This window comes from Helobdella robusta, assembly GCF_000326865.2.
Source record: "Helobdella robusta unplaced genomic scaffold HELROscaffold_51, whole genome shotgun sequence".
Taxonomy (NCBI): domain Eukaryota; kingdom Metazoa; phylum Annelida; class Clitellata; order Rhynchobdellida; family Glossiphoniidae; genus Helobdella; species Helobdella robusta.
The window spans coordinates 1164451-1188494 of NW_008705261.1; the positions used below are offsets into that span (position 1 = coordinate 1164451).

The following is a 24044-nucleotide window of genomic DNA, read 5'->3' on the forward strand; positions in this document are numbered from 1 at the left end:
TTGACAGAGTTCGAATGTGACAGGGCATCCTCGCTCGCCTATCAGCAGTGCTGGGTTTACATCTAGTCTGAACAAGTTGTAGCCAAGAGGACCCACTTTTTTATGGCCCTCAAAAATTATCCAACCGAGCCCGAGCATAATTCTTCGCATATTCTTTGTCGAATATTTTTTAAATTCAATCCTTTTAGACTGAAGTTTACATATGTCGGTAGTTGTCAATATTGTTTTATGTTATAAATGAAACGTTATTACTTGATAACTTCTATGCCTGCCTAGTTTTTATACCTGAGCATGCGAGAAACAGTTATTGTTCGAGTATGGTCTGAAGAGAGAGAAGGTATGTATTTGCTCTACCATTTTTATGGGTCATAACACAAATTGTAAAAATTTCGCAACTATAACCGGTGCAGTGTTTTTACAAAATTAGCTTAATTTTAGTTATGTGGACGGCTGAATTAATTTCTAATCTAAATTTTTAAAATTTAAATAGAAATTTTGTTCAATTTAGACTTAACCCTACCAAAATTTTCCATTTTGGTAGCTTTAGCCTATAATAACCCTTTGGTTACGCCTCTGGCAAAACTGCATTTCAAGTGTTAAGTGTGTCGGCTTACAGGGCTCATTATGAGAATTTTTATTCCATCAGAGCAGCTTGATAATAGCTAAATGATGTTGATAATAAAATTTGAAAAAAATAAACAGATAAACAAAATGAGATTAAAATCATAATTCTATGATAAACCGTTTTTATTTTACAAACAAAAAATGTGGTTTTTTCAAAATTTTAATCTCGATGAGGCACGGGTTAGCATCATTCAATTGCTACTTTTTTACAAACGTCATTTTTTAGCCAAGAGGCACAATTTAGGGGGTCCCCCATTTAATTTTTCCAAAAACAGTTTTGCCTATATCGTTTTAACCACCCTATTGTACACAGTGTCGGAGTCAGATGTCAAAAATCCGACTCCAGCAAAAATTTTCGACATTTTGCTTGTGTACGTAGTTGGTGCTTCAGACTTGAATTTACTTGTACTTTTACTTGAGAAAAAGTAATTTACTAGTACTAGTACACATTCAACTTGACAATTCCGTTACAAAATTGAGGCAGTAATGATGTGAAAATAAGCAACATCGACAGTGTTATATCGAATTATTTCTTGTAAATTAAACATATTAAAATTTGTTTAATACTCACATAAACATGAGCAACACTTCTATTCTGTTCAACGCAAATTAATAAGCATCTTTCGGTCGTTAGATTATTGTTTAAAATTTTTATTGCATTAGGAATGATTCCAGCTTCGAGGTCAAGTAGAGAATGTTCAAAATCTATAAAATCTGTGACTTGAAATGAAAAATTGTAAAAAAAATATTAGAAACAAATATCTAAACGAGTTTGTTTATATAGATAAATAAATAAATAATAATGTACTGGAATAAAGTGAGTAATAGAGCTTGCTGCCACACGGATATCCACCACTCCTACATTTCATTGAGCACTGAGAAGAAGCGATGCGGTATTTGGCACGTTCGACGCAGTAACATTCATTTCCGTCCTATTTGCAGTTGTATTTTTATATTTCATTCATTTTTACATTCTACAATTTTATTCTTTCTTTTTATTTAAAAAAAATGAATATTGGTCGTTTTGTAATCAATCAATCAATCAATCAATCAATCAATCAATCAATCAATCAATCAATCAATCAATCAATCAATCAATCAATCAATCAATAAATCAATCAATCAATCAATCAATCAATAAATCAATCAATCAATCAATCAATCAATCAATCAATCAATCTATCTATCAATCAATCAATCATTCGATCGATCAATCAATCATTCGATCAATCATTCAATCAATCAATCAATCATTCATTAATTCAATCAATCAATCAATTAATCAATCAATCATTTCTGAAACGCCGTTTCAACGATGTTCAACAGCACTCCTGATTGAATTTTACAAACAGATGGGTCTTGAGATTTGCTTTGAACCTCGTAAACGATGGAGATGTAGTTTAAGAATGAGGATGTGAGCTATGGAAAATAATTTAAACCTTGCTATGAAAGTTAATTTTTTTTGTCATATATTGTTCAACTAATTGTAATTTAAACACTTTCATAGTGAAACTATCTAACCTTTGGTTAACCAGCAAAAACCTTAATGAAAATTTGGTTTATAAAGCTGGTGATTTAGATATCAACCTTCTCTCTGGTAATAAAAGTGCTGTCTCAAACTAAAAATATTTGTTATTCTTTCAATTTCAACCCTCTTATTTGTAAACCCACCAGAATTTCTGAACAGTCCAGTTCTTCCATAAACCATATCGTTACAAACAACATTTCTAACCACACGTATTAGACTAATATGGTCAATACCATGTTCCAACCTGTGAAAAATCCCCAACTTTAAATCCTTATTTTTTTCTGAAAATTTATTGATTATCAATAATAGCTTAGTTGTTTATGATTAGTCTTCAATAAAAAATTTATATGATGTTCATTATGTTTTTTGTCAAATTCATCTTAATGTCAAACTCTTTGCTATCTGAAATCTGCCTTTCTAAACCAAATCAATCTTCGTTTTGCGTCCAGAGACCCGGTTCCCCAAGGTAGGACGTTGTTTTCTTTGCCATCAACTTTTTGCGCCAAATTAGACGATCAGTTGTTGTCATTTCATTTAAATTTAGAGCTGTCATGTCTTGCTCGATTGTATGCGATCAGGACTTCTTTAGACGACCTTTGGGACGTGTGCCAGGCTCTTCAACATGTGCAAGAAAAGTTATGGCACTGTTTCCACTTTGTTTGACATGACCAAACCACCGACGAAACAGCTGTTCCAGTACAATCCAGAACATCCCCTAGATAATGAAACGATGAGACTTTCTCTACCTTAATGGCTTCAAAAACATTGCTATTTCGAATTTGTTGTTGTAGATTGATGCAAGCAGGACAAACAAAATTGGACACTTTAGATAAAGTACCAATTATTTTTGAACAACGTTTGTGACACCACTGGTTACACTGCTGACACTTGATTGAGTTGTTACCTACACCAGCTTTACAAACTGAAAAGGGCCATCGTCCAGTAGCTAAAGATTGGATGGGTTCACCAGTGTTCATTGCTTTGGTTTTGCTGATGTTGACTTTAAATCCATGATCGGCGAGTCTGGTGTTCCAATCTTCAAACATCTGTGCTGCATTCTGCTCAGACGTGGCTGTTAAAACGATACCATCAGCATATATTAGATTCCAAATGTCACCAGTGCGTATCGGTTTCGAGATTTTTTCCATCACAGTTATAAATAACAGTGGACTGAGAATCGAGCCTTGGTGAAATCCAACGCCGATGTCAAATGCATCTGTCTTTTCAACCGTTGTGCTGACGAAAGTCGAGTCTTAGTATTAGTAAACATTTCCATAAAAGTCGAACAAGATATTCTGGAATGAGTTGTCGACGTAGACTCCACCTGATTGCTTCACGGGGAACTCGATCAAATGCTTTTTCAAGGTCTACAAAAATGTGTGATAGTTGTTGATGCTTTGCGAGGTACTTCTCTTGCAGTTGCCGAAAGATGTGAATTGCATCAATTGTTGATTTCCCCGCTAGAAAACCAAATTGATAATTTCCGATTGTGATGCACGACGTTAATCTTCTCTCAATGATTTTCTCGAAAATTTTAAGGGACATATACCCCGATATGATGAACAGTTCAATGGATCGCCTTTGCCTTTGTATAGCGGGACTGTCATGCTATAGTTCCATTCAGTCGGCATTGAGCAATTTTTCCAGATTTCACGGCAGTACCAGATGCTTTGATAATGTCATTTGTGAGTCCTGAGGGCCCTGCTGCCTTTTCATCCTTCATAGCTTTCAGAGCTTCTGTAAGCTCCTCTACAGTGATGTCTGGAATCGGACCTTCGATGAGTGGAGCGTCAAAGTTAACATTGATGGGATTTGTTTCGTTTAACAGACGGTTGAAGTATTCTCTCCACTGTATCTTGATCTCATCTTGTTCAAGAACCATCTCATTTTTGTCATTTTTAATACATGAGGCACCAACTATTTTTTTTTTCGTACGCTTTGCTTGTTTTGCTATACGATACAGAGATTTCATTTGTTCACCTTTGCTTTTAGTGAGCCACTCTCTGCATTGATCTGTCCGAGCCAGTGCAACTTGACGTCTTGCATAGTTGTTCTTCTGATTTTGTACACTGTCATTCCACCACCAAGTGTCACGTTCAAACTGACGTTTTGTACCATTTTTCCCACAAACTTTAGTTGCAGCGTTCATCAAAACGGTTTTGTATGTACTCCAATCTGTACTGGCTTGCGATTGGTGATCTAACTGTGTGGCGACAATCTGTTGAAATTTTTCTCGATGAATATTGCTTTTCAGCTTCCACGTTTTGATTCTCCGAGGCATTTGTTTAGACTTATGTTTTGACAGTTCGACAACCAGGTCTGCCACAAGGAGTCTATGTTGGGCGACACACGATTCGCCAGGTACAACTTTGACGTTTTTAAATAGCCTTCGGTGTTGTTGCTTGAAAGCGAAGAAATCAATTTGCGTGGCTGATGGTCCACTTTTGTATGTTATGAAATGCTCCAACCTCTTTTTAAAATATGTATTCAGTAAACAAAACCCGTGACTTTCAGCAAACTCAAGGATGCGGTTGCTATCTTCATTCCGTTTTCCATAGCCAAAACCGCCATGTACGTTGTCAAAACCATCTGTTTTCTCTCCAACGTGGCCATTGAGATTGCCTCCAATCACGATTGTTTCAGATTTTGGTATTGTTGAGATGGTGTCAGAGAATGCAGTCCAGAAGTCATTTTTCATCTCTTCTGATTTGCCTGTCTGTGGTGCGTATGCAGAAAAAATAATCATTGTTTGCTTTTCGATGCGAAGCTTGATCCACATGAGACGTAAATTAATCCTTTTAATACTTCTTGGGCTAGCTGTTCTCTGACAAAATTCCAACACAATTTTTGGCCGTCTTTTGACCATTCCAGAATATTTTATATTATATATTTCTAAACCCAATCATGAAAAAATGATATTCAAAACTATTGGTTTACTCCTAAATTGTACAAAACATCTTGCTGAAAAACAAACTGTATGAAAACTTTTTAAAAACCCCACATAACTTAATGAGAAACTTATATAAACAATAACAACAATTTTCTAAACTAAACTTGCCATGATAAACCTCTTATACAAAAATATGTTTCCAAATTAAAAAACTGTAGGTATCAATGTGTTGTAAATTCCCACAAATTTGATTTGCAGCCAGTCACGTCAGGTAACTCTCAGGCATCAATTCTTCGACCTTTTTTTTCAAACGTATTCATAAATGATCTAGACATTACAAAACTCTCTGTCAAACTCATAATGTCTGTCAATGATACAACCATTTTTATCAGTGTCATTTTTTCTGATATTATTTGGTATTGTACTATTTTTTTATTTTTATACTTCTGGGTAACCATACAAGTTCCTTAAAACATGACTGTCTCCAGCCTTTGCTGATTTTTTTTAATTCCATTTATTTACAAAAAAAGTGAAAGTCAGCCTAGCAATAAATTCTTATCCAGGGTTGACTCCCATAAAACAAGAAATAACATAGTAAGTAATCCAAAAAAAAACACAATAACATAAATGAGTAAACTAAATGTCTTAAAAAATTTTTTTTGTATATAAACCATTTTTTCTTATAAAGCAAAATTTGCTGATTAAAATAATACTAAATTTATTATTGTGGCATTTATAGTTACCGAGAAAACGAATTTTGAAAGAATTATTTTTACTTTCAACTTGCGCCATGTTAAGAGTGGCGCTCAATGTTAAGTGAGCATGGAGCGTTATATTCGCGCAAAAGACGTGAAAAGAACGATTTAAAATTGAACACAACACAATTTTTCTTCTTGTTTTTATAACAGCTGTAAAATAAGAAAATAATAATTATGAATAATTTATATTTATAATAAAATTTAATTATAAATGATTAATTATAATTATAAAATAATTATATATATATCTATAATTTATATATATTATTTATATATTAAAATTTAATAATCATAATCATATTACAATGGTATTTATATTTTTATATTATATAATATATTATAATTTATATATATATATATATATGTTGGGCAGCTATTGAACTGCATGAAGGAGCTTCTGGGTTCAGACTGGTTGGCTGACCAATAACTATAAAACAAATTGATAATGAATTGAACAAAAAATTATGTCTCAACTATTTTTTAATTTTATTATTTTTACTAATTGTGGCATGGCTGAAAAAAAATTAAAAAAATTCACTTGAATTACAATTTCAAAAATATTATTACAGAATGTTAATATATGATTATTTATCACATTTCTTAAAAAGTTAATAATAATAATATATTATATATATAATACAACATAATATATAATATAATAATAATAATCAAGCAGGAAACTTAATAGTTATGACCATTCTATTCCAAAAACACAGACAACCAATGCATTTTTGATCAAGGGAAAAAATCAAAAAAAATTTTATCATATTGTAATTACAAAAATATTTTTACAGAATGTTAAATAAATGGTTATTTATCACATTTCTTCAAAAATTGTCGTTGTTGCTAGCAGTTACGAACATTCTGATGAAAAAACTACCAATACAACTCAAACAACGCATTTTGAATTTCGTGACCGCGAGGTGCACACGGAAAAAAATCCATAAAAAATTTCATTATAATCTAATTTCAAAAATATTTTTACAGAATGTTAATATATGGTTAATTATTACATTTCTTCAAAAAAAATCGGTGTTGCCCATGAAATTTAGCAGTTATGAACATTCTTATAAAAAAGCACAGCCAATACAATGCATTTTGGTTACCGACGGTGCACGCGGAAAAAAATCCATAAAAAATTTCATTATACTCTAATTTCAAAAATATTTTTACAGAATGTTAATAAATGGTTAATTATCACATTTCTTCAAAAAAAATCGGTGTTGTCCATGTTTAACTAATTTTTTAAAAAAAAGTAAAATACACCAACCTCGTAGCGAATAGTCTGCAACAAATGTGACTCACAACAACAAAGAAAAAATATTTTTATAATACACATTTCTTTTATCGCTCACAACAAGCAAAATTATATAGATGGTCGCATTTTCGAAAAATAAACAAAAATAACGACAACGAAAACGCGAGTTTGCGATAACAATGTAAATTCACTTTCATAAAAATTCGTTTAAGTTCAGCGCGCGCGCTTCCGCATTTTTCAACGTTATGCGACCTGCTATTTTAAATTCTTCAATGTTCTTAAATTTTCATGAATGAACTTGGAAAAAAAATTAAAAAAATTAAATGTAATTACAAAAAAATAAAATAATAAGGGAATGAAAATAGAAACAAACACGTAAAGCCATGTAAGCCAAAGTAAAAGGAAGGCAAAAATTTTTGCACTCTTCATAGGCATTGTCGTTCATGACGGATCTTGCATTGGTATGTAGAATCACTGCGAAACAACCACGGTAATCGTCCTGGGCTCTGACGACATCTGAATAAAATAATACTTTATAATTGAAAAAATCGTAATTATGGTGGAAACATTATTAATAAATTAACGTCTAAATTGAAAGTAAGTTCTTAAAAATAAACCTGAAGATGAGAAGAGAGTCAGGTAGATGCCAAGTAGAGAGATGAAGAAATTGATGCATGCAAACGCCGACATTATTCAATTATTGAAGTTTTACGAACACGAAACATCAGCTCAGTTTCCGTTTAATACTTTAAATTTAAAAGTTTAAAAATCTGATAACAAACAATTAAAATAAACTGTTTCAAAAATAAATCAACAAAATTTAAATTCAAACCGTTATAGCGATGGGCGCGTTTTGATATTCTGTCAAAGTTAAACATGCACAAATATTACAACATTACACATAATTATTTTTATTATATATATATATATATTAAAAAAGTTTTAAATTTTTTGTCTTACCACCTAATTTTGTTACCACCCATTAGGTAATACTTGGTGTAAAATCTTAGGTCAATTGGACAATCTTTAGAGGTCGCCCAAGGGCTCTGAAGTTTTACCTTATAAGCCTAATAATTAATCTAAATTGCTAATACATCGCCTTTGTTTTTTGTTAACAGATCTTGTTAAGTTTTATGTTTTATATTAAAACATTATGATTTATAATATACATTTATTTTTCTTTGGACCAAATGTTCTTTGCTTTGTATGTAACTTCACTTTTTCCTTTTTCTGTTGATCTGGTTGATAATAAACAAGTCAAGAACGTTGCTTAGTTTATTTCTCTTCTTTTAATGTCTTTCAATAGTATATCAATTAATTAAACGATCTACGTAACAAGAAATTTAACAGGTTATGGACCCAGATATGGACCTTAATTAATTGATTTGACGAAGAAAATTTAGAATAAAGAAATATCGGAAGATTCCTTTGTGAAGACTGAAGTGAAGAAAAAACACGTGCTTCTTCATTCTCTGAAAATCGATATTTTGCTTCTAATTAAAAGGTCAAATTGAAAAGACAAGGAAGAAATGGATTCAAAGCTTCAAATAAAACAGTTAAGTTGCGCAGCCGATTGGCCCATTTGGAAACGTCGTGTTCGAGATTTCATGGACTACCATGAGGGCGTACTTGATGTGATTGATGGGAAGTTGTCGAAACCAGAATTACTAGAAAACCAAACAGAGCAACAGGCAAAAGATTTTAAAAATAAATCAGATCTGTTTAGAAAGGCAAACAGTTATGCCAAATCAGTAATTGTGAATGCAGTCACAGAAGATACATACCAAAAGATAATGGGCAAGAACACAGCGTTTGAAGTTTGGAAGGAATTAAAAAGAAATTTTGAAGCGTCAACTAAGGGCCAACTGTTCCAAGTTTGTAGCAATTTTTTCGATTTCAATTGGATAGCGGATGTAGATGTATCCGGCCATATTGCAAGATTGAAGACTTTATGGAACTAATTAAACAGTGGGCTTCAGGCATCGGGAGAAAATAAACTACCAGAGCTGCTATTAGTATGCAAAGCGATGCAGATTCTCCCAAATAGTTTCCAAAACTTCAAATCAAGTTGGCTAATGCTAGGTGAAAAAAAGCAGTCGATAGGTGATTTAATCACTCATCTCTGTGCTTTCGAAAGAGAGATAAAGACTTTCGACACAATCGATAAATCATCAAGGCAGAACGCCTTATTTGTAAATGTTGAAAAGCCAAGTTTCAACAAATCAAGAGATTTCACTAAAAGGACAAAACCAGTTGGTAATTGCAACTATTGCCATAATCCTGAACATTGGGTTAAGCAATGTAGAAAGTGGGTCGGTGATGGAAGACCTTCTAAAAATTCCAAAAATGCTTCAGCGACACCAAGAAAAGCATATGATGAGTCAGCGTACACTGATGAATGGTTTTTTGACAATGGTGCAACGTGTCATCTAACTTTCCGAAGAGACATATTTCAATGTTTTGAAAAATTTTCTCAACCGAGTAAATTATATGTTGCAAATGGTGATACTGTAGAAGCTTTTGGAAAAGGAATTATTCATCTTCAAGTGAAAGTGAATAATAAATGGCAAACTGTTAAACTTACAGATGTCTTGTATGTGCCAAAAGTAAAAAGAAATTTGTTCTCAGTACTTGCAACTCAAGATAAGAACAGAAATAGCTCTTTTGTTTCAACCTCAAGAAATTGTCATCTACTTATTGACAATGTGATAAATGTTGTTGGAATAAGAAACAACAATGGAGGTTTGTTCAAACTTGTCTCAAAAATTGTTAGACCGTTGAATTCTGAAGTCGAAGTTAACTTTGTCAGTGATCAAGATGCATTGCAGTTATACCATGAAAGTTATACCAGTTATTTTTGATGAGAAGGTTGTCAAACCAAATTCAGTGATTTTGCAAGAAGAAAGTTGTTCAGATGATACAGTTTCGATTGATGTTGAAATCAAAGATGAAAATAAAGAAACTTTGATTAAAGAAAATATTTCAACTGATGAAGATGTTCACAACCGTAGTTCAGTTTCATCTGATGAAGAAGATCAATCTGACTGTTGTAATCAAAAGACCAAAGGTATGGTTTTACGTGACAGGAATGATATCAAAAAGCCTTTCGTTATGTCTGCATTATGTGAAGTACTTGAACCAGTGAGCTACAAAGATGCCATTCAAAGTGATGAAAAAGATGAATGGTTTAAAGCCATGAACAGTGAAATGCAGTCATTAAAGGAAAATCAAACGTGGGATTTGGTAAGTCTTTCAAAAGGTCATAAGGCAATACCATGCAAATGGGTCTACAAGGTAAAACACAATCCAGATGGTTCTGTTGAACGTTTTAAAGCCAGGCTAGTGGTAAAAGGTTTTTCTCAGAAAAAGGAAATTGACTATGAAGAAACCTATAGTCCTGTGGTCAGAAGTTCAACTATAAGAACACTATTAAGTGTTGCTGCAAATGAAAAGATGTCACTCATGCGGTTTGATGTGTCAACAGCATTTCTTTACAGCAAACTAGATGAAGATATTTACATGGAGCAACCTGAAGGTTTTAAAAATAATTCAGGAAGAGTCTGTAAACTCAAGCGAAGTCTCTATGGACTTAAACAAGCTCCAAGATGTTGGAACAAACGCTTTGCTGAATTCTTGAAAAAGAGACATTTCAAACAAAGCGATGCAGATACTTGTTTGTTCATTAGAATACAGGGAGGAAAGAAACTCATACTTGCACTGTATGTTGATGATGGACTAGTTGCAGGAACCGATAAAGAAGAACTAAAAATATTTGAAAAAGAATTAAAGTCATAGTTCAAGATAACATCTAAACCTGCAACATATTTCCTTGGATTAGAGATTAATCAAGATGAGAAGGGAAATATTAATGTCAGTCAGTCATCCTATACAAGAATGATTCTTGAAAAGTTTGGGGTGAGTCAGTGTAAATCCTGTACAACTCCGATTTCAAAATCTGAGGAGTTCGATGAAAACAAAAATGAACATGAGGAAGTGAAATTTTCTTACAGATCAGCAGTTGGTGCATTGATGTACTTGATGACGGGAACAAGACCAGATATTGCATATGCAGTTGGAGTAGCATCCAGAAGTTTAGAGAAACCCAGTAAGTCCAATGTAGCACAAGTTAAGCATATTTTTAGATATTTGCAAGGCACAGCTGATGTCGGTATTGTTTACAAGTCTGGTCAAAACAATACACTTATAGCCTACAGTGATGCAGATCATGGAGGAGATAAATCTAGTGGAAGATCGACATCAGGTGTAATCTGTATGTTTGGAGGAAGCGTGATCAGTTGGTTTAGCCAACGTCAACCCTCAGTTGCGATTTCAACTACTGAAGCAGAAATCGTTGCCGCAAGTGAAGCAGCTCGTGAAGTGATATGGTTCAAACGATTGTTGAACGACATTATAGATCTAAAGAAAAAGCCAGAAATTTTTGTCGACAATGAAGCAGCAATTCGTTTAGCACACAATCCAGAATTTCACAGAAGAACAAAGCACATCCACATTAGACATTTCTTTGTCAGAGAAAAAGTTGCAGAAGAAGAAGTTTCAGTTGAACGAGTTGTGACAGAACTTCAAGTTGCTGATGCTCTGACAAAACCAATGGTAGGACCAAGACTAAAGAATCTGATGTGTGCGATGGGTCTTCAGAACATTTAGGTTAAGGTCATCTAGTGTTTTAAATAAAATGAGAAGGTGTTAAGTTTTATGTTTTATATTAAAACATTATGATTTATAATATACATTTATTTTTCTTTGGACCAAATGTTCTTTGCTTTGTATGTAACTTCACTTTTTCCTTTTTCTGTTGATCCGGTTGATAATAAACAAGTCAAGAACGTTGCTTAGTTTATTTCTCTTCTTTTAATGTCTTTCAATAGTATATCAATTAATTAAACGATCTACGTAACAAGAAATTTAACAGATCTTTGTTTGAAAAAGTAAACAACATGGCTGAGTCAACAAGAAAGAAGCAGGATATTTATCTTCTAGGCCAGCCTCTAAAAACTGCAATTCTGAGTAACAAGTTACCAGCGAAAGGTGAAGTGATGCGTCGCTTTCTGTACATTCATTTGTCAGAGAAAATGACAGTTCGCGATAGTGAGACTGCTGTTATAAGAGAGGTACTTCCAATATGGCAACGGGCCAGAATTCCTACAACTCAAGAATACAACGCCATTAAGAAGCTGGAGGATATGTTTAAACTGTGGCAATGATTAAAGAAACATTCTAAGAGAAACTCAGATGCTCAAAGACGTCAAGAACAAGCATTCGTTCATTCACGAAAAGATCTGTTTGATATAGCACATGCTAATGCTATTGAAGTGATTCAGATACAAGAAAACAGAAAATTTTTGCTGGCACAAAGGGAACCGGGACGGCGTGGTTATATGAGTGGTGTAGATAAGAATCTGGCTCTGAAAGAGGCACTCTCGTATGAAAGGAAAAGAAGACAGGAGAACTACAAATTAAAGTCAGTCCAGGCGCAGGAAGAGATCACTGCCGGTGCATGTTCAGCTGAAATAGAACACAGTTCCAGTATTCATCGTCAGAATGTGAATCAGAAGAAGACAGCATTGGCAAACGTGTGCAGGTAAAACAAAGTAGGAAAAGCTTCTCCATGTCCTGGTCACACTGTGCAGTTAGCAGGGAGACTTCTGATAGAAAGGCGACGTACATCATCAGTGGAGTTGCCAAACACCTTGGCTTAAATGCTGGAAACCTTGCCATCAATAGATCCTCAATTCGACGAGCAAGGCATAAGCATCGTCAAGAACTTGCGTAGGAAATTCGAAGGAATTTTTCTCCAGACGTTCCTTTGGCTGTCCATTGGGATGGGAAGCTCTTACTTGATTTGACCGGTAATCAGAAAATTGATCGTCTTCCCATTGTTGTTGCAGGAGCTGGAGTTGAAAAGCTCTTATCAGTTTTAAAACTAGAATCTGGTACAGGGGAGAGAGGCTACAGCAGTGCACGAATGCCTCTTAGAATGGAACCTAGAGGAGTCTGTTAAGGCATTAGTGTTCGATACTACAGCGAGTAATACTGGAAAGAAAAATGGAGCATGCACCCGGCTGCAACAAAAATTAAGGCGTAACGTGCTTCACATAGCTTGCCCTCACCACATATCTGAAATAATACTTGAGCATGCGTTTGCTGCATGCATGTCGTTTAATACATCAGGTCCAGAAATAGCACTCTTCTTGCGCTTTCGAAATGAGTTCAACAGCATTAACCAAGCTGATTACCATACAATTATGGATGATGAAAGCGTGAACAGCAAAGTTGAAGAACACAAAGAAGGTATCGTTAGCTTTTGTCTAACGCAACTTGAACAATTTCAGCCAAGGTGCGATTACAGAGAACTACTGGAGCTTTTACTTATTTTGCTGGGAGAGACACCGCCAAGGGGAGCCAGAGTTCTGCAACCTGGAGCTCTGCATAGGGCACGCTGGATGGCGAGACTAATATACGCCTTCAAATTGTACATGTATCGTCATCAGTTTCTGCTGACAAGAGTTGAAGAAAAGGGAATCTGTCGCTTCATCGTTTTTGGCATCTGTGTGTATCTTAGATCGTAGTTCACGGCTCCAGATCTTCTTAGTGCCGCTAGACAAGATCTCCAGCTGATAAAGAGAATCCAACAATTCAGAGATGTAGACCGTGAAGTTTCTGTTGCCGCTGCAAACGCACTTTCTAGACATCTATGGTATGTTAGCGAGGAACTTGTTGGAGCTGCGTTTTTCGATGATTAAATTTCTCATGACGAGAAAGTGTTGATGGTTGATGCTTTGTCAGTAGAATTAAAAACAACCAACGACTTCACCAAAAGAGTGCAGATGATTATTAATGAAATATCTGATGAAATGTCTGTCAAAGACCACCATGCAATTCTTTGCAATCCTCGGATTGCCTCACTCATTTCTAAACAAGAGACCCTCCGAGTGGAGAGAAGATGAACAGTACAAGAAAGCTTTTAAAGTTGTAAGCGGTATAAAGCCAGTCAATGATTTTGCTGAGAGAGAAGTTGCTTTGATGCAGGATTTTAACAGAGCAATAGTATCGTCTGAAGAACAAAAGCAGTATCTTCTGCAAGTTGTTGAGTACCATCGTACCCAGTATCCAAACCCAAAGAAAGAGACATTAGTGGGAGGAAATACATCTCCTTAACAACTAAATGGTTTAACAGTGACACTGGGTACTGGACATAATAATTTTATCAGGTAGTTTGTAACAGTTTTGTCATGTTTTGCAACAAAATGCTAATACGTATAATTATGTGATAGCACAGGACTCTTTGACTCGCTTGGGCGACCTCTAAATTTTGTCTATGGTCAATAAAATTTTATCATATTACTTGTTATATATGAGAGAAACAAATAAAAGGGTAAGACATGAAAAATTAGGCGTTTTATTTTTTCCAATGTAATTGGGGACCACCCTAATATATATATATATATATATATATATATATATATATATTTGGTAAAATTAGGAAGAAGACCAAGTTCTATACAGTTGTTCAAAAAATCCACCGACGATTCAGCATTAACAAGTTTTATGGTTGATTTTCTAATATTTTGAACTAGTTCTTTACAATTAAGTCTATTCAAAATGTTGAAATCCATTTTATAATCGTTTATGATTTTAATTGTTAAAATTAATCAAGCAAGATCCCATTTTTATAATCGTTTATTTTTTATATTATTATTAAAATTATGCATATAGATCTATTTCGACGTAAAGTCATCATCAGTGCAATATATTTTAAATAAATTCTATTAATAGTTAATTAGTTGTATTTTTTAATATATTAAAATAAAATAAAAGTAACGAAATAAAAACGCAAAGGTTCATTGAAATTAGTAAACAAAATATTTGAAATTATACGATTGTTCATGCTACGTGGCCGTTGTCAAGATGGCAACCAACAATGTCGCAAATTTGAAGCGCGAAATTAATTAGAATATCGTTTCTATTATTATTATTATTATTTTTATTATTATCATTATTATCATTGTTATTATTATCGTTATCATTATTATTATTATTATTATCACCATCATCATTATTATTATTGTTGTTGTAGTTGTTGTTCTTTTTATTGTTGCTGTTGTTGTTGCTATCGTTGTTTGTATTGTTGTTGTCGTCGTCATCATTGTTATTAAAAGTATTATTATTATTATTATTATTATTATTATTATTATTATTATTATTATTATTATTATTATTATTATCGATGACGTTAAAATTATTAGCAACAATGTTGACGTTGTTAATTAATCTATGCGTAGGGAGAGTTGTTTTAATTTGTTGTTGGTTGTTCAATGTAGGTTTTTGCATTTCTATTAGAATGGCTTCAGCGAGTTTAAGATTTTGATATTGTTGGGTACTATAGATGATGGTTGTGTTGTCATTTAGTATACCTCTGGTGATTGTTGTGTTGTGTTTGTCAAGGAGATGGGTTTTAATGGCACCTTCTCTTTTATGCATCGTCAATCTCCGCGATAAATCCGTGGTAGTCATGCCGATATATGATGATTTTAGACGCATACAATCGTCAACTGGACAGGAAAATTTATATATGACATAACTACGTTTCAGTTGTGATTCAACACGTGGTGTGTAATTATTTATTAAGATGAGGTTTGATGTTTTAGTGTTTTTATAAAAAATCCTTAGTTTGATTTTATCATTAGGATCTGTAGGAATTATATTATTTTTTATTATATTCTTTTCCTTTAAAAGTGATTAAAGTGATTCTGATTTATTACAACAGAGAATACTTCAAGTTGAAGATAGCAGAATCAATTTTTATCGATAAACGTAAACCAGCAATAAATATTCAACTAAATAATACTAATATTCTTCCAACAAAGAAACACATGATTAACTTTGATTCGAATTAAGTTACAATCAAAGTCGCTGTAAAAACAAAGACACAAAGACGGAACAATATATATATATATATATATATATATATATATATATATATATATATATATATATATATAGGAACGAGGCTCTCTTTAATACAAATGTCATTAAAAATGGTTGCCCAGCTTTCTTTTATAATCTTTTTTATTAAAACCTCAACACTTGGCCAAGCTCAATAATAATTTTCCTCTCAATAAATATGAATTCAACAAACTCAGAAGTGTTGAGGTTTTAATAAAAAAGATTATAAACGCACGCTGGGCAACCATTTTTAATGGCATATATATATATATATATATATATATATATATATACATAAAATATATATATATGTATATATATAGACATTATATATATATATATATATATATGAAGTAACTAGATACCATGTAGATACCGAGTTTGAAATTAAAATCAAAAGAACATTTTGATTGGTTTTAGAATAACCAATCATCAAAGATGCCAGCCAGCCAACCGACCGACCAATTAACTAGTTGACCAACCAACCAACCAACCAGCCAAACAACCAGTCAACCAACCAGCCAACCAACCAACCAGTCAGCCAGCCTCAGCTCTGCTCAGCGACATGCACTCTTCAAATTCACTTTCGAATCTCTTCCGAGGTTTGCGCACGGGATGTGAGAAGAGCATGGGACTGGCGCAGTTGAAGTGGTCCTCGTTGTTGCTGAGATCGTTGTTGATGTGCTGGCTGCTGATGTGGTTGGTCAAGTTGTTTTTTTGCAAGTTGTGCTGGTGGATGAGGCTGCCGTACATGCTGCTAAGTGGTCGCAAGAGGAAGAGAGTTGGCATAAAAAAACTTTTCCAACATTAAAAAATTTGCTCAAAACGTGATTTACTTCAGCCGCCAATCATCATCAAATAAGAACTATTCAAAACTACAACCATTGCGACCAGCCTCATGGACAAATCATCATCATCATCGCCGATTTAATCAATTAATTGGTTAATTAATTAAATCTGAACGTTAGCATTCATGACGGTGGAACTGTAGGTCGCCGATTTAATCAATTAATTGGTTAATTAATTAAATCTGAACGTTAGCATTCATGACGGTGGAACTGTAGGTCGACATGTTCCTGCTCGCCTGTATGAAGCTATGCAGGTTGATGCCGTCGATCGGGAGGCCGCCACGCACTGCTCCTCCTCGCCACGCACGCGTGTCGCCGGAGTCACGTGCCCCTTCTGAAGAGGATCAGATATATAACATATGACGTCAACAACAACATCAACAACACACCGATGGATTGAATACTTACTGAAAATGTACACGAGTGCGTTTGAAGGTCTATAAATGTGATGTATTCTAAGTATATGTTACGAATTTTAAGTGTTTGGTTCTAAGCTAAGTATGTTTTATTATATATAGATATATGAAAAAAATTTATTGTCGCCGTTAAATTTGCGTTTACTTTTACACAAAGTTAACTTTTAGCACCGGAAGCTTTGTCGAAGTCGCATGTCGGTTTGTGATGAAATATGTGTATGTAATATAGGTTCATTTTGTTGTGTTGAACTTTTTTTCAAATTATTTTGCTCTGCATTTTCAGTTGCGATAATATTAAAATTCATAGTAAGTACATTCAGTTTGCATATTTTAAAATAATTTTTATTATATGTTTCAGCTGTATCAAATAATTGTGCATTATGTTTATGTTTGGTTTTGGTGATTTTCAATTAATTAATTATTAATAATATTAATAATATGGTCAGTGCTATGAGGCGTGCGGAATCGCACGGCGAATACTCCGCTGAGATGCTATAAGATAAGGCGTGCGGGTCCGCACGGCGAATTGAACATATAATGCTATAAAGCATGAGGTAGCATAAATTATGAATAATTATCAAGTCTACAGTAAATATATGTACCTGGATTTTTTTTGGCTCTGTCTGCAGTAAATAATACTTGCCATATGAAAATTTACTAGGTCCAAGATACAGCTATGTTTTTTACTTAGTGAATGTTAATTATCATTTTGTATGGTATAAATTACTAGGTCTGTGGTAAATGTTGTGGCTTCTCTGACAAAACATCCTAGGTGCATAGTTATGGTTTAAGTCTGAGCATTTACTAATTAGAAGATGTATACATTATATTATATATATATATACATATACATATATATGTTGGTAATAGATCATAATTTTTACAATATTCTATAAATTCTACCAAATGTTTGGCGTTAATATGTTTGTAGTTCGTTTTTTTGATTTTTCTCACTAAAGTTTTTTGGTGAACGTTTAGTTTATTAAAATTCAAAATAAACTTATTTTTCGAATTCATGCTGACAATAAGGCCATATTTCGATTCCGAATGAATCATCGTCAGTGCTCCTTGCTGTATATATAGGGAAATATTGACTTTGTCAAGATTAACTTTGACGTTGTAAAAATTAACTTTGGTGTTGTAAAATTGAACTTTGATGCGAATTAGGTGTCAGGTTTCTTAATTGGCTGGTCAACTATAAAAAAGCACTGTATATAAATTTCCGTAATAATAATAATAATAATAATAATATATATATATATATATATATATTCCATAGAGTTTATTTAAGTTATATTCATTGGTGTAATACTATAACATTGAATGTGAGCAAAGTACGTGCGCTTTGAAAATTGTTGTCTGACCAGAATGCAAATGCACATAGATCATTAGAACATTGAAATGGCTTGCTACACGCTGATTTGTTTTGACAGGCCAAAAAATCATTCATAAAGTTTTGATATTAACATTGATATTTCAAAATTATGATTCACTGTGTCCTTTAGCAATTTTTCAATAATTTTTCATTTACAACGAATGGAGATTTATGTCCTGGTTATGACATTAAACTGACTCTCACTGCCTTGTGAGTGATGTTGGATCATCAAAGGCTAGGCCCACCGCTTATAACTGTGGTTGCGTAAGGAAGGGCGTCCTGCGTAAAAATTAGCCAAATAAATTACTTATGATGACAGAAGTGACAATGGTTTCATCATAGGTAGCCAAACGGCAACCCCCGATCTCGAGGAAAATGTCGTCTAAACGAGTGTTACCACACACGTTTAGACGATTCAACACGATTCAACACATTCAAGTTGTTGAATGGAGATTTATCATTTACTTAGTCAAATCTTCAGACGGTGCAAAAAACTTTTTATATATTTTCATTGGGTTTTTATCATGCAGATCAACAAAACAGTTGCTTTGCTATTTTTTTTAAAAGTCTTTAAAAATTTTCTAATAGTTTCAATAAAAAGGATTTAGTTTTTCAGAAAAAGCATCATTGTTTTTACAAATGGTTTTTAAATTTGAGGAGGAGCCTTGGTAACTATGTCATTGTTTAAAAGTAAAATAATTTAAGTTAGGGTTAGGGTTTAGTTTTTGAAAGTTTAAATACTTGTAGCAGTTTAGCTGGTATTTTTAAACATTCCAAAACATTTTTTAAAAATATTTTATTGCCCAATCAAACTTATTAAATCAACTTTATTAGCGGCGTTAATATTAATTTAAAACACCTTTTATTTTACATTTTTATTTACAGTTCACTTTTGAAACATTACATTATTCTTCTAAGTCTCTTCCCCAAAATTTAAAAGCCATTTTGTTAACATAGCGATGTGGTACCAATCTAACATTTTACCTTTTTATCACATTGCTTGCGTGGCACGCTTCCCAAAATAACCTCTGAAGTGCAGAATTAACATTCAGACAAAGGCAAGAAAATTTTGTTATATATTTTTTGTTTAAACATTTGGTTATCATGCAAATCAATAAGGCAATTGTCTTCGGATGTCTGAGTCGGAGATCTTTCCTCCGACTCAGGAGGAAGGTCATGAATTTAAAAAAATTTTATTTTGAAATTTTCTTTAAGATTGTGTTTTGGAATTGGAGTTGGATATTTTTCATCCTACTCGGGCACCCCAGTTGTCATAGCTTTGAAAATAATGTTTGAACCAGGCCATTGTGTAACTGCATAAGACATAGCACTTCTAATGGCTGATCTAACTTGTCGATCTCTTCTTTATGTTCCTCTCGTGGACGTCTTTCAACTTTTTCACCAACTTCTTGTTTATCTTCTGCCTTGCCACAAAAACCTTTCTTGAGCTTTTTTCTTAATTTGCTTCTAAATTCCATTTTGCACAAATAGCCTCATCGCCATGGTTTGAATGATTAATGTTCATTGTACCTTGTTTGGTAATTTGCCTTGAACAATGTCCTACCCTGCTATGATTTTTTTATTTTTTACTAAAAAATAATGTAATATTTAATTTTTTCAGGTGGAAAGACTATTTTGAAATCTCAAAACCAGCAAAAAAATGCCAGTCTTAACGTGTAGGTTTTATGAGCGCAAGTTTCCCGAAATAGATGATGTTGTCATGGTGACGGTGCTGTCCATAGCAGAGATGGGAGCGTATGTTCATCTCCTAGAGTACAACAAGATAGAGGGTATGATCCTGCTGAGTGAGTTGTCGAGAAGGCGCATCAGATCGATCAACAAATTGATCAGGGTTGGGAGGGATGAATGTGTCGTCGTCATCAGGGTTGACAAAGAGAAGGGTGGGTCTGTTAAATCCTTTGTGCGATTTATCTGCTTAATTTTTAATAATTTAATTATTTTTTAAAATTTTATATTTTTATCTTTTGCGCGATTAATTTGCTTAAGTTTTAATAATTTAATTATTTTTTTTTATTTTGAGTCTTTTGTTTGTGTGGTGTTATTTATATTATTGTTGTGTCACATGAGGTGTAGTGTGAATGCTGCTGCATCACTTCAGAGTGCATGTATCCTCTTCTGCAAGTTGATCACCACTCATTCTCATCCCGCCAGGCTACATTGACCTGTCAAAAAGGAGAGTCAGTCCAGAAGAGATCATCAAATGCGAGGAGAAATTTGCCAAAGCCAAATGTGTTAGTTTAAGAGCAGTGCTAGGCAGTTGTCATCATTATTATTGCTATTTATTATTATTAATGTTGTTGTCATTGTTGTTTTTAATATTATTTACGTTATCATCATTATTATTGTTATAATAAATTTTTATCTTCATTAAAATTTAAGAAAATTCTCATCAAATTAACTACCTCTCTTAACTGAGTGGTGATGATGTGTGCCTGGCATGCAAGTGGTTTGTTTTCATTACTATAAATGAGTTTTTTCATTGAAAAAATTTTGTAGGAAGTGTGTAGGACGTCCTACCTCGGGAAACCGGGTCTCTGGACACAAAACGAAGATTGATTGATTGATTGATGTGTATGTTGATCAGTTTGTTTTTATGAACTGAAGTGCTTCGTGGCAACAGACAAATTCTGAATTACAACAACAACTACAACGGCGAAAACAAATTTTGCAGGTGAACAGCATCTTGACCCACGTAGCTCAGCTGATGAAGTACGAGACGGACACACAGTTGGAGGACCTGTACATGAAGACTGCCTGGATGTTTGACAGGAAGATGCAGAGAGTGGGTGCCTCGTACGAAGCTTTCAAACATGCCGTTACGTTAGTTCAATACCCTGTATTCGTTACAGTGTCATTCAATCTGCTCATGATCGCATCGATCAGGCAGCAATTCATCTCCATTCACCCCACTTTGGTTTGTACCATTCAAATATTTAGTGCACCCACGTTGATTGGTTGTTTTTTAATTGACTAGTCAATTAATAAGTAGTTAATTAATTTATTTATTAATTAATAAGTGAAATTTGCAAGTGGTCTGCAAGCTGCACTTCACTCATCTCTGCTCTCCTGTTGAGTGACGACGTTTTTAATGATGTTGTTGAATAACAGGAACCCGGAAGTCTTAGACGAATGTGACATTGACCCTGAAACGAAAGCCGTCCTGTTGGCAAACATCAAGAGGAGGTTGACCCCACACGCTGTCAAGATCAGATCAGGTGCATGCTTGTCTCTTGCTACTCATCTCTCCCTGTGTGTGTGTGTGTGTGTGTGTGTGTGTGTGTGTTGTTTTTCTTTGCGTGCTGGTGTTTAATGAATTAGTAGGAGATTGGTCTTACTATGTGTTAATTGGTTTGTGATGTAAGAGTCATGTTGGTAGGCATGGTAGGCTTTTTCAGCCAGAGACATTGGTTATTATATGTTATATGATTCTTCGAAAATTCTACATAATTTTAGAGAAATATCTCCATAACGTACGTGTAACAGTCATTTCAACCTCAAATATTTAATATAGAGCTTATTCTTATTAGTAGAAGAGGTGATCAAACATTTGGTGATCCGAAGTTTTCTCTTGCAGGGAAATTTTGAGTGATATATTGAGTGATTGTACGATATTTTGAGTTTTGACACCTCTTGCTTAAAACATTATTAACAAATGTAATGAAAGCTGTTGTTCAAGTATCAGAACAATTTAAAACAATATTTCAATCCATTGTCATGAGAAATCTAATTTAGCGATGCTATTATTTCTATAATTGAGATAATAGTGATATGTTGAATAGGATTTAAATTGAACAATAATTTAGATGAAGAGAAGGCAGGGGCATGATCTGGAAAAGATGAGCACATACCACCTGACTCATGAAATAATAAATTGTTTGTAAAAATATTATCAATTGATGATGAATTAGTAGCCCTAGGAGTTATAAAGCAAAGGAGCCAAATAAATGATTGAAATAAATTTGCAAATTGAACAGAACTTTTTGATTCATCAGATTTTATCTATTGATCTATCCATCATCAACCCATTCATTCATCCATCTACCTATCCATTCATCTATCTACCCATCCATCATCAACCCATTTATCTACCAGTCCATCATCCACCTATCCATTCAAACATTCTGTACATCGTTGCACTCCCACATCATCTTTCCATCCATCCGTTTATGCATCATCTTACCCATATGACTATCCATACCACCCACCACAACTACAACAGACATAGAAGTGGCATGTTACGAATACGAAGGTGTCGATGCAGTCAAGATGGCATTGAGGGAGGGCCTCAAACTGAGCACTGAAGAAATGCCCATCAAGGTCTCTTCAGTTCTGACTCGATTGATTGGCTGGCTAATCATTTGGTTGGCTGACTGATCGTTTGATTGGCTGGCTGATCATTTGGTTGGCTGGCTGATCGTTTGATTGGCTGGCATATCGTTTGATTGGCTGGCTGATCGTTTGATTGGCTGGCTGATCGTTTGATTGGTTGGCTGATTGTTTCGTTGGTGGATAGTTTAGTTATCCGGTCAGTTGGTTTGTTAGATGATTGGTTGATTGGTTTAGTTTGTGATTGGTTAGTTTGGTTGATTGCCTTGGCTGATATTTGACTGTTTAATTGATTTTAGCATTTGTTTTTTATTGATTGATTGAATGATAGAAAGGTTGATCGGTTGGTTAATTGATTAACTGATAATACCCTGCAGATCAACCTCATAGCTCCACCTCTTTATGTCATGACTACTCAGACACTTGAAAGAGCTGAAGGTGATGATGATGATGAGGATGATGATGATTATGATTATAGATTGTGCTGATAACAAAAAAAGCGAGTTTGTTGCGGCCAATGATTATTGCTGTAGACGGTGATTATGATGATGATGGTGGCAAAAGAAATGATGGTGATTGACGGGTATGATTAAAGCATCATCATCGTCGTCAGTGACGTCATTACTCATTGCAAGTCTGTTTGAACATCGTCGTGATGATCGTTATCAGGAATATATCGCCCTATCATCGGCTTGGCATATGTAATCAAAGACTGTTGATGCATTAGGTCAATCATTAACATAAATTATGAAAAGTAGAGGCCCCAGTATTGAGCCCTGGTGGACTCCTACGTCTTTATACAACAATGCAGATTTGACCTTTGAAACCAGTTTAATTGCGTACCTCTGATGCCTTACCTTTCCAGTTTTGCAAGAAGTATTTATGATCGATGCAATCAAAAGCTTTGGAAAGATCCAAGCATGACATAACATTTTTTTATTTTCTGCTGCCTCACCAATTTTATAAACTAATTTCACAATTGCAAGTTCGGTCCAATGTTTTTGGCGAAATCCATATTGACTGTCTGTGAGTAAGT

The 24044-nt window shown here is 33.9% G+C and overlaps 3 protein-coding genes across 3 annotated transcripts; 2 read left to right on the forward strand and 1 right to left on the reverse strand.

Moving 5' to 3' along the window:
* Nucleotides 1-12013: 12013 nt before the first annotated feature.
* On the forward strand, nt 12014-13645 carry HELRODRAFT_179046 (hypothetical protein; the record flags this gene model as incomplete). The annotated part of the gene is made up of 4 exons (XM_009027894.1): nt 12014-12164; nt 12354-12461; nt 12617-12705; nt 13016-13645. The coding sequence occupies 4 exons, from the start codon at nt 12014-12016 to the stop codon at nt 13643-13645; spliced, it is 978 nt and encodes a 325-aa protein (XP_009026142.1).
* A 1315-nt stretch (nt 13646-14960) lies between these two features.
* On the reverse strand, nt 14961-16775 carry HELRODRAFT_179047 (hypothetical protein; the record flags this gene model as incomplete). Its single annotated transcript, XM_009027895.1, has 2 exons — nt 14961-15186; nt 16594-16775. 2 exons carry the CDS (start codon nt 16773-16775, stop codon nt 14961-14963), a joined length of 408 nt encoding a protein of 135 aa, XP_009026143.1.
* Nucleotides 16776-18207: 1432 nt separating this feature from the next.
* Nucleotides 18208-23496, forward strand: HELRODRAFT_114622 (hypothetical protein; the record flags this gene model as incomplete). Its single annotated transcript, XM_009027896.1, has 7 exons — nt 18208-18252; nt 20283-20562; nt 20834-20913; nt 21354-21502; nt 21791-21897; nt 22902-22999; nt 23386-23496. The coding sequence occupies exons 2-7, from the start codon at nt 20322-20324 to the stop codon at nt 23494-23496; spliced, it is 786 nt and encodes a 261-aa protein (XP_009026144.1). The 5' UTR covers nt 18208-18252; nt 20283-20321.
* Nucleotides 23497-24044: the final 548 nt, after the last annotated feature.